The sequence below is a fragment of the Sander vitreus genome, chromosome 3 (genome assembly GCF_031162955.1).
Source record: "Sander vitreus isolate 19-12246 chromosome 3, sanVit1, whole genome shotgun sequence".
NCBI lineage: Eukaryota > Metazoa > Chordata > Actinopteri > Perciformes > Percidae > Sander > Sander vitreus.
The window spans coordinates 19193013-19204331 of record NC_135857.1 but is presented as its reverse complement, the minus strand read 5'-3'; the positions used below and the strand labels follow the sequence as shown (position 1 = coordinate 19204331).

The 11319-nt window shown below is 39.2% G+C and overlaps 1 protein-coding gene across 3 annotated transcripts in view; it reads right to left on the bottom strand.

Annotated features, from left to right (window-relative positions):
* The window catches only part of arap1 (ArfGAP with RhoGAP domain, ankyrin repeat and PH domain 1), a 56522-nt gene that overhangs the window by 27043 nt on the left and 18160 nt on the right, over nt 1-11319 (bottom strand). For 2 of the 3 annotated variants that reach the window (XM_078246381.1, XM_078246382.1), the window contains exons 3-10: nt 6249-6418; nt 4330-4418; nt 4163-4245; nt 3516-3668; nt 3014-3083; nt 1169-1289; nt 843-1027; nt 282-388 (exon numbers count right to left, since the gene is read on the bottom strand). In XM_078246381.1, the coding sequence (XP_078102507.1) occupies nt 282-388; nt 843-1027; nt 1169-1289; nt 3014-3083; nt 3516-3668; nt 4163-4245; nt 4330-4418; nt 6249-6418 (978 nt within the window). Of the gene's footprint in view, nt 1-281; nt 389-842; nt 1028-1168; nt 1290-3013; nt 3084-3515; nt 3669-4162; nt 4246-4329; nt 4419-6248; nt 6419-10401; nt 10615-11319 lie in introns of those variants that run through there. The other variant, XM_078246383.1, reaches the window with a different exon arrangement.

Below are 11319 nucleotides of genomic sequence, written 5' to 3'. Positions count from 1 at the left end.
AATAACATGATTTAATTTCCATGAAGTATCCAAGCACCAAGACCAACACAGCCATTTGACAAACAAGGATGAATAATTAACTTTGCACTTGAATCCTTATGGGAAAAACATAAATTGAGATGAAAGAAGTAATAATCAGACAGACTATGTAAAGTACATACAATTATGTGTATGCACAAGATATTTACAGAAGACACATACACAAAGCAAACATCCAGGTCAAGCGTTACTGTATACACTTGACAGAGAGTCTGTGTTGCATTTTTGTGTAGATGCAGTACCTGAATATGCGGTAAGGTGTGGTGAGATCAAAGCCACGGCGATCTGTGTCTTTAACATTTCCTACATTCATCTCAATGGATGTGATACCCACTCCTAGACGATAGTCCTGGAAGAAAAAAAATATTAATTTTTTTCTGCGTGAGTTGCTCAACTTTTTGTTTAAATATTAACTGAAATTGCTATTTTACATTAATCTTACGTTTTTTTTATGTGGAGTAAGCTGAATAAATCTCCACTAGTTTATCTACAAATGTAACCTTAAAGTTAGATGATGATGTAAGTTAATGTTAGATTGATTAAATTATCTGTATTTATTAAACTTGGATAACACTGTGAAATTTAAAATGTATTGTGTGAAGGGAAAGCTAAACAGAAATGAGAACGCCTATGTGAGCCCTGTCATCATTTTATCGTTGCTCTTTGCAAAACTGGAATTGTGTCAATAAGGGATTTAGCAGATTAATGTAATATTAGTTTGTAAAATAAAGACTGCAGTGGACTACTACTATGTGATTTGAACCCTCTGCTCATCTCTGCAGTCACACGCAGAGGGCCCTTACCTCCATGGTTTTGTAGAGGAAGACTTTATCTGAGGCGACAACAGTATAAAGTTTGGAGCGTAACCCTCTGAGCTCCAGATAGCCCTGATAATCCGGAGTCAACGGTGAGCCGGGGTTCATGGTGCTGCGCCAATAGCGCCCCCTGCTGCAGTCCTTCAGTACAGTCACCCAGTCGTTTCTCTCGCCTGGATGGATGTGTAAACACATGTATGAATAAACATGTTTAGTAAAATATGCATGCACAAGCCAACTGCACATGACATCTTACAAAGAGTAACATACATTATTTGAATGTCTACAGACAGACAGATACACTCAAGACATACCTTCACTTTCAGCCCTGAAGATAAATGTTCGGTTGTTTGTGACAACCTCAAACTTCAGCTCCCCCACACTGGTCACATTAGTGATGAAGGCAGTAGAGATGATCCCCTTAGAATATACCTCCTACAACACACCACACACACAGAGTCAACTACTCTGTTAAACCGCTACATATCAAACATACAGCATGCAGGAAGTGTGTGTGTATGTGTGTTTGTGTGTGTGTGTGTGTGTGTGTGTGTGTGTGTGTGTGTGTGTGTGTTTTCATGCTTGTGTGGGAAAGGCAGTCTTGATGCATCAGTGTATCTAATGTGCAATCCTAACAAAAAGCCTTTTTGAAGGCCTCTTGATCCTCTCACAGAACAGATACACTTTCTTCTTATCAAATACATCAATCCACACTGACTGCGAGACACACCACACACCTATGTGTGAAGCACGTCACCACAGCACTCCCCACTTTTTGCTTATCTGGTGTGCTTCGTAAAGTGTTTCATGCACAGGCAGCTGTTGATATCATACAAATCTCCCAGTGAGCTTATATGTTGAAACTTATCTCTATCTCTAATGATTCATCATGGCCCCCAGTTTTGCTATGAGCTTTACGGTTTCACTAACGTTATAGGCATACTTCCCCTACTCGCTACAGGGAGTAGGGTGGGGAGAGAAAATCAATAAAATATGTATACATGGAGTCCACTTGAAAACTATTTGGTCTAAAGATTTCTGCTGTCAGTCAGCATGGTGACAGTTTGGCAGGCTGCTGTCCTTTCAGCTCCTCAAGAGCTGTGGTGCTGACAGCTGGTTCTGACCATGGCCTGTATAAAATGTGGATGTAGTCTCAATGACGTCACCCTTCGGTTTCTGAAAAGCCAAAATTAAGCTCAAAGTGGTCAGCTTCCCACTGGCTCTGGCTATCGCCATCTTGGCAGTGCCTGACATTGGCTAATCCAAAAATAGGCAAAGAGGTGGAGCGTGGAGGAAGCTGAGGCGGGCTGAATGAAGCCTACAGTCTATGCTCGACTAACTTTAAACCTGAATATGATTAAACGGGTGAGTTGTCATGAAGGGGTAAACTTAGCTATAGAGACCAAAACCGATTTTTGTACCAGGCTGTAAGCATGAATTCTGCTGTAAAGTTGTGCATTTTAACATGTGTGTCTATGGGGATTAATAATGCATTACATTTACCTCGGAAGTCAGAAGCCAGAGCTGGGAATAACGTCACACCCGAGTTGACCGTGTTCCATTAAAACAAGCCGGATTTCACTGTGGGGTTAGCTTTATCCAGTTAGCCATTGTTAGCAATACCAGTTGATAACAACGCATTACACTGTTTTTTGTGGATACAAACAGTGTAGCAACATGTCCACAGATAAAAATTGGACAGTACTGTGTTTAAGACTGGTTTAATGATACACAAATAATACAGAAGTGCTAAATAAACTGTATATTACTACAGCTTTCACTCCTGTTGATGCATGGAGCAGCAATGTTGGATTTCGCGGTCGGCTTGCTCGGGGTACTGTGAGGCGCTCCGACTTCCCAAGTCGGATATCTGACTTAAGGGGGCATGTTTCCAACTTAGAATTTCAAAGTACAAATAGAACGCACCATGACTCCCTTTTGGAGCCAGCCTGACGTGGCCACTCGATAAAATGCAGTTTTTGAGTTTTCCGGATTGCCTTTTTTTCAGCACTGGAGATTAATGCTTGGTTATGGCGACAGTGATGTAACATGGGTCAGCCTTGGGTGTGGATGGAATGCTTCAGTAGTGCATGCGAGATTTCCAGTAAGAGTGACTACTGTGATCATGCGATAAGGTTACCGCTCATGTTTGTTGTCACCTTGTCATTGTCAAAGTATCTCAGGTAGTCCACATCCAGCTTTACCCATCGTCTCTGATAATAAAGGGCCCTGTGTACGAGAACACACAAACACAAACATGTAGTCAAACGTGTAAAGTACCTACTCCTTTTACTGTAATACAAGAGGAACTAGGATAGACGTTTTGCATAGTTCAACTGGACAGTAATTTGAAACGCTTCAGCAAAAAGTTTTATTACGGTTTCATTGCAACTATTAATACTCCATGCAAAGCATATCAAATCAACTGTACAATGTTAAAGGTCATTTTGTGAATAATAGAATGAAAAAAGGCACAAAAAACGCTTAGTTGTATTTGTTCAGGTATAAAAACAGCGCTAACAGTGAAACCATACCTTGATCTTTTTGATGTCATGTTCAAAGTGTGATTGAGATAGTGCGGTCATGTACACAGCAGGTACCTGTGTGTTTTGGTTGATGCCCTCTACCTTAGCTTGTGTGTGTATGTGTTGTCATTCATACCCCTGAGGTGGATTCTTGTCCAGCCAGCCCATCTTGATGACAGCGACCAGCTGAGAGCTGTCGTCTTTAGGGGCTGGAGCCAGTCTGCCAGTGTTTGGCAGGTAGAAACTTCCTTGCTGATTGTCGATGCCCTCGTCCTGCCATGGGCTAGGACTTTGGATGCACAGAAGTAAGCACACAAAACACTCAGTAAATGATATTAACAGAAAGAAACTTGAAATGAGTGAATGAACACTGAAAAATTAAAAACACTCCTGAAAAGTCTAAGACAGTTCAGTCTACGAGTCAGGCCTCTACACTAAACTATACTAGGAAGACGTGATTACATTTACAGATTACTTTATGGCACAGACAACTCAAATATAAGTAGTGTACTAAAATTAATTTAGTAAAACAAAACACAAAGTAAATATTCAAAGAGCAAAAAAGGCCTGAGAGCAATTCTGGTGGGTAAATGAAGATTAACCGGTCAGAATTCAAAACCACAACCTTACATAGAAGCTATGTATGATTACCACAGTGATGTACTGGTGATAAAGGTCAAACCTGTCTCTGCAGTTGCTTGTTGGCTATATTTCTATTGTACAGCATAATTGTGAGTTTCTGGGTTTGTGGTACTGGTTTGTTTGTTTTAATGCATGACTCACTCATCCTCATCCAACTGCTCGTCATCGCTGTACAAAGAAGTGGACCGTTCCTTTTTCTTGGCGGGCACTTGCTGGGACATATCCTAAATGAGAAGACAGGCATCATTCACAAGGTGCAGGAGCAGAAGAGGAAGAAGAGTGTAAAAGAAGGCAACATTCTCACTTACCCTGTCTGGTGCGTTCATTCGATGAACACTGGGGAAAAACAAGTCTGGATCCTCGTATTCATCTGAATTATAATCGAGTGACTCCAGCCCTAAGGGAGGGGGTAGAAGATTAGAACAAATGGAGTTGTACTGCTTAAATTAGTCTTCCAGGGTTTGCAGGAAAAGCTTAAGGCACTGACATTATTTACAAAAAGAACATACACAATATGATGTCCTATCAAGAAAAGGGAAAAAATGTTATACATACTGTTTTTCAAAAATTGAACAGTAACATTCTGTACTGACACTCAATAGGATTTGAACAACCCTCAATTAACTATAATGCATCAGAGCAATACTGTACAAAATAAACTGTATGTGTAAAACACAAAGAACAGTATATAATAAGTATTGGATTTTGGAGACCTTGGGGATTGTAGTTTTTCCATTTTCAGTTGGGAAACAAATAATCAAAACTATACTGAAGAAGGCATCTGGCAGGACGGATGCACAGAAAAAATAGATCCAAAGAATGAATATTGAACATTTTGAAGCTACCTTTACCTGGCTCACACAACAACCCATAGATAAATTCAACATTTGTTTACATTCTTTCTCTGAGGGTTACAAGAAGTAATTCCCAAAAATGCAGAAAAACACTGATAGAGCAAGAGTAGGGAAATTCGGATAGAATTAAAAGTAAATACTCTTATTTACTTTTAATTCTGATTATAGTAGTTACTCAAGTTACCTGATTCTGAATTAGAGTGTTAGCTCTAGATGTTTGTGAACTGAGAAACTAAGTGGTCTGGGAAGGTCAGCAGAGAGTGTTACTAGGCTAATACTGGTTTTGTCAGTGTGGTAAGACGCTGTCTTAAGAACTAGCTTTTCAGGCTGAGCGACTAAGTAATACATATTAAGGAGAGTCATGTTCCCTCGGCATTCCGAATAGGTTAAATAAACAACATTAAGTTGAAACAGTCATTTTTAGCGGAGACACTACAGAGGCGGTTTCTATAAAGCACTGGAATCTGTGCACTCTTGCAAACGGTTGAACGAATACAGAGGTCGATAGCATGAACAATATCAGTAGAACTACAAGAAGGAAATGCATTTGTCTTCCAGGTGAAGGACAGTTTGTTAAAAAAAAAACTTTTTAACAAACTGTCCTGGTGATACTACTGGTGTTCAACTATATTGAGACTAAGTAAGCCTAAAAACTCTACCATCTGTTCCATAATGCCAACTCAGAGCTGATGTAATCAAACTAATTTAAACACTTTCATGACCTCAAAACAGAAATCTGAGACATAGATCATAGAGCATAGATCTCGTCAACTCACAATGAATAAGGCAGGGATGTAAAGAGAAAGCTGCAGTTTTAATGGCTTCAGTATTTATTTTTAGAAAGTTAATCAGCATTTTCAAGGCTCTCTTTTAGTTGTATTAAACTACTTAGTTTTTACACAAGTGGCCTGTTTCATTTCTATACATTTCATTTACGGTGAGAGTGAAAATGCTACTTTCATTGTGAGGCTACAGCCATGGGTCTACATTATCTATTTACTTTTAACAGTACTTTTAATACTGGTACTCAGGTAAAAGTCACCTAAAGAAAGAAGATAATATTTGTAAGCACATAGGCTGATGTTGAGAGAAATAATGTGCAGATTTTGATTTTAGTTAAACAATATTTCAGCACAATTTCAACAGGAAGTGATGAAAGTCATGGTATTCCTTTCCTCTACTGTTTATATACAGATATGTAGGTTCAATATAATTCATAATTCACACAGTGAACTATGAACACTGGTTAGAATCTGGCTAGGGACCATTGTGGCATGTTGTTCCCCACCTCGCTCCCTTGTTCCGTGCTATTTCTTAACTATCGCTATAAAATTAAGCAATACAAAATATTATATGCTGATTATACTACTTACTGGACTCATAGGGAGGTTGGGTGACTCTCCTTGCAGGCAGAGCCGGCTGAGCGTCAGGTTGAGTTGACTGATGTGTGTCTTCTAGAGTTTGGGGTGTCCTGATGCGAAGTGGGACCTGTGGAGTTTGGTCTTTCTGCATCTCATCAGCGACCGTCTTGGTGGGAGAGGGGCTGGGAGATAAAGGGGTACAGGACAGGTCAACAGAGTGCATGACAGGAGTCCTCGGACACCACGGTAATTGAAGATCGGCTGAAATTGAGTCGATACATCCTCTTTAGGAAAGAAAGCCTTCCTCCCTTTGACATCCTCTTAATTTCTTGTCTTTTTCTCATTCCATAGTAAAAACCTCAGAGATAGCAGCAATGGAGATTTTACTCGAGGCACCAACTACAAAAATGGTCAGAAGATACACTCCTCTAAAAACTGCATAATCAAAAAACAAGGAGAAAAAAAATGAATCACTCTGGTAAACTGTTTCAGTCCAAATTATTGACTGCTGCTCTCTCTTCTTCACTGAACAAGAATTGTTACCAGAGCTGAGGCAAACCGGTGTCCCTCTGCTCTCCTTGTTACTGTTTTTTCTCTTTACTTCTGTTTTAAGCAGGAAGTCTGAACCTGCCTCACTCTGTAAGATCCTATCCCCATGTAAACATGACATGCCTCTGGCTTTGCTGGAAACATTCACAAAAACAATGTGCCACATGCTGATACACCAGTTGTACAATATACCATGGTGAAACATTCCAAGGGTAACCATACCGGCAACAATTTCTTACTGTCATTACCATGATTAACGCTATTTATAGGGCACAGTGAACATAGCACAGTTCTCCTGTCTTTAATTAGCGGTTTTATTTTTTTTAAGGGCACCGGTGGGCAGGATCAAAAACTAGTTATTACTAAGCAGCATTAAAGCTATAGTGCGTAGTTTCTGCCACCCCCATAAGAAATTCTAAGCAATGACAACAAAACTGTCAGCGCGTCCACATGATACAAGCCTTCTGTGACCACGCACCCCCTCCCTCCTCCTCCACGCAGTTGCTAGTAGCAAAGGAGGACACTCGAGTTTCTGCGCGGGAAAGTCACCGGACGCCACAATCTTCTGAACATAGCCATACTTAGAAATACAGAGAGAGTTTTGTGGAGCCGATAGTCTTAATTAGCTTTGTAGCAACTCATTTGGCAATGGCTTGAATGTAATGTTAATATCAAAAAGTTACACACAAAAGCTTTAAAATCTTTCTAACGGGGACTTATTTGGTTTGTGAATCTATTTGTTTCCTATGCCGGATCAAAGATTAACCAAAAATGCTGCACACTAAAACTGAAATAATTAATTTTACCGTGAAAATCTGAAGATCGAAATGAAGTGCCAACCTGCTTTTGTTTATGGTGTTTTTAGTGTAATTGAAGAAACAAAAAATTAAAAATACTGTTGATGGTTTACAATATATTTCAGAACCATTAAAATGTTTTTCCTATCTCTACTGTACATACAGAAATGTAGGTTCAATAAAATCCATAACACTCAGTGGCTGAGGGATTATAATGCTGACCATGAACCCCGGTTCGAATGTGGCTTTTGTGGAATACAACAAAGCTGCAGAATACAGTTGATAGTTTGTTAGTTTTGATTAAATCCTGATTTGAAGTAATTTTGCTATATTTTAGCACTAATAGCAGCATTTCAGGAAAGTTTGCTGAATATTGTGGTAATACCATTTATCATGACAAATACAATATGCTCCCATGTGTGCAAGCGTTCTTTGATTTAATGCGACTGGCCCACTATAGCAGCAGCTACACCCAGTCTGTGGTGTGGTGAAGTGGATTTTAATGTATTTGACGGGGTTGGCAGTTCAGCAGCGAGATGCCACCAAAACATTGGTATGGCTATACTACATGCCTGTAGGCCTGATAAAAATAAATTCATAAAATGCTGAAAGATTATTTCAAATTAAGTACTCTATTGGTATCAATATCACTTAAGGGGACTGATTATATTGTAATGTTTTTTAGTTTTTGTCTTTGTCTTTTTGGATAGGATAGATAGAAGACAGGAAAGAGGATGACATGCAGCAAAGGGCCAAGGGTCGATCTAAAACCCAGGCCGCTGGCAAGGACTCAGCCTACAAGGGCCGCACACTCTACTGGGTGAGCTAAAGGTGGCCCTCTGAATCCTACATTTTTAAATGATACCCAGCCTCTCCTGATGTTACAAGGAAATTACATTGTTCATCAAACATTACAAAGCTCAGGTTTGCAAGGACAGATGAGCAAACCAAAAACAGCAACCTTACTATTGTGGTTTTGAATGTGAATACAATGCGCTAAGATTACTGTCGTTGATTTACATATATTATTATTTGGTTATCCTAAAATATCTCTTTGTGGCATTAATAATAATCTTTAGGTTAGTAGTAGGATTAGTCATTAATAGACTCAACTCAAAATTGTGAAATGAATTTATTCATACACGTCCAACGACTCATATGCACTTTTTTCCATGATAATTAAATAGAAAGTCAAGAGGCACACTGGCCTGGTTTTCTATCCATCCAGTATTGTGAAAGTTCCTCTCTTATTCCTCCCTCCTTTGTACATTTCCTTCTCTTTTTCCCTTGCAATGACATAAAAGATATTAGTTACACATTACAGTGAACAGCTCGAGACAAAAACATAAAGAACACGTCACTTTGTTTCCAAACAAATCTTCAGTTTAGAAGTTCAGTAATTATGCCCGAGTGAAATACTACAAGAAAACGGTTACTTTCTTACGGTTTCTTTTACGTCAAAACAGGAAACATCAGTTAAATGTACTTTAGAGACAACCTACTGTAGTTGTTACAGTGAGCTGTGTCGGCTCAAGTCAAAAATTCTAAAATGGTTCAGTCAAATTCTCTGTCTAACAGAAATAAACTGCTCTGTTGTGTTTTTTAAGTGTCCATTTAAGGTGGTAAAACCATGTTGCCAAATACCTATCCACTTATATAATATATGTATATAGTCAGTTATTAGGAGGCAGACCACAGACCCCTGTGGACAGATTGCATTTTCATGCACTTTGGTTCCAGCACGAGAGACTAATTAATGAAGTAGCAAACCATATTAAACTAGAAGCTCTAAATATGTAGTTTATTTATGAGTTCTTAGTTTAATAATAAACCAGAAAATGATACACAATGACAGGAAACTGACCTATTGACACAGTTCCTTCTTTTTCTCAGAAGAGTGCTGAGAGAGGGGTTTTAGCTAGATGCTATTTTTAACCGGCTCTCTGCTAGTTAAGAGATGACTATAGGCTGGAGAAACAATGGCCACTCATTTCTCCTCCCATACTGTGTTCATGTGAACTTACTCTGGGCAAATTTGTACACTTTATTCTTAGATCAGCGGATAGAATAATAATAATAGCTAATGGACCCTTTAGTTGTTGGTTGGTGTTGACAGATGATAACTTTCTAGCTAACTTGTGCTAATGTGTTTATTGTAGAACCTCCCCATGTTTATCTTAAATACACACACAATGTAGCAGTTTGGCAGTCAAGACCAGCAACAAGTTATTCTATGCTGTGGCAAACAGCCAATATATATTATTTATAACCTCTGTTTAAAAACCGTTAGTATGTCATTGCTGATAGGGAGTGCTAACAGTGAAGCTAAAGAGCACAGTTTTTCTCTTAGAAAACACCTGCTTTCCATAGCAGCGAAACACGCCAGGGATGCCTTTGCAAAATCCCATTTTACTGGTTTTGAATTCTTTACAGACATAAAAAGGTAATACACCAATACCAGTGTCAGTTCCCTAAACGTGCACAGCCCCAGGACAGGGCAGGATATCTGGTCTCACACAGGAGACCAGATTAAAACAAAAACTACCTTACTCTGGTCAAGGTGAAACAAACTCAAGTAAACACAATTTTCACTGTTGATAACATGATAACATTCCAACAGCACCTTGTTTTCTATTTACTGAAAATAGGTTTTAACCACAAAAAAAAAAAACACGAACACAGCACTAAAGAAAGGCTTCTTTGTTCGAAAGGCTAGCACAGAACAGAGTGAGTAGGGGGATTAGAAGGTAAGAGTGCATGCTAAAAACAACTACCGACTGACAAGACACATTTAGAGAAATGATTAGTATCAATGTTACCTGTCCCGAAATGTTCAAAGGGAGTCCTCTTCCATGACGATTAAACAAATCTTAAAACACACACACATCGGAGAGGGCAAAAAAGGAGGAAATGACCAGTTAACCAGAAGATGGGGGGGATGCAACGAAGCATACGGACAAGGAAACTAGAGAGTGTGAATACGTGCTATTCGAGGCTACAAAAAGTCCGTAGGCATTTCCTGGTAACAAATCACTTTTGCCTTTATCTCTATCTTTATTTCTCACTCTCTTTCTCCCTGTGTCACTCACACAGGCTAATAAGAAAGAGTTTTTAACCGCTCCATGTTGTTCTCCATTGTAACTTCCTCCCTCTCTCTGCACCCAGTTTCCCTTTAAAACAGAGAGAGAGAGAATATGCATATGTCGCTCATAATAGAAGTACTCCATGAGGCAAGGTTTAAGTTTATTTTCCTTTACTGGTGACTAGACAGAAAAAAGAAAGAGTTCCTAATTTGCTGTTATCAGGAAGTACACAGACATGTGATAAACGCCTGCGACAGACTCATCAGTGAAACAAGTAGAATATTAATAGTCTGCCGTTAAAGGGAAAACGTGCAGCCTCTGTTGTGTTGCATTCCTTTCTGTAAAAACTCTGAACGAAGCTTCTCGCATCTGTTTTAATTGGTATCATAAATTTGTATGATAAATTGTTACACTGTTTTCCTTCCTGAAGATTTATCTGCGTGAACCTACCTTAAATCAATCCTCCTCTGGTGCCTCTCCCCCCTTATCTATCTACTCTCACGTCATCAAAGTGAATGGAGCGATTGTTAGAAAATGTATATCCTTGTGTGTCTTGTTAAACCTTTAGAACATTGTGAAGTGTACCCTGCTTTGTGTCACTTTGTTTTCCGAGCGCTCGCAACTGCTTTCAGAGTCAACTCACAGAGGTCAAGC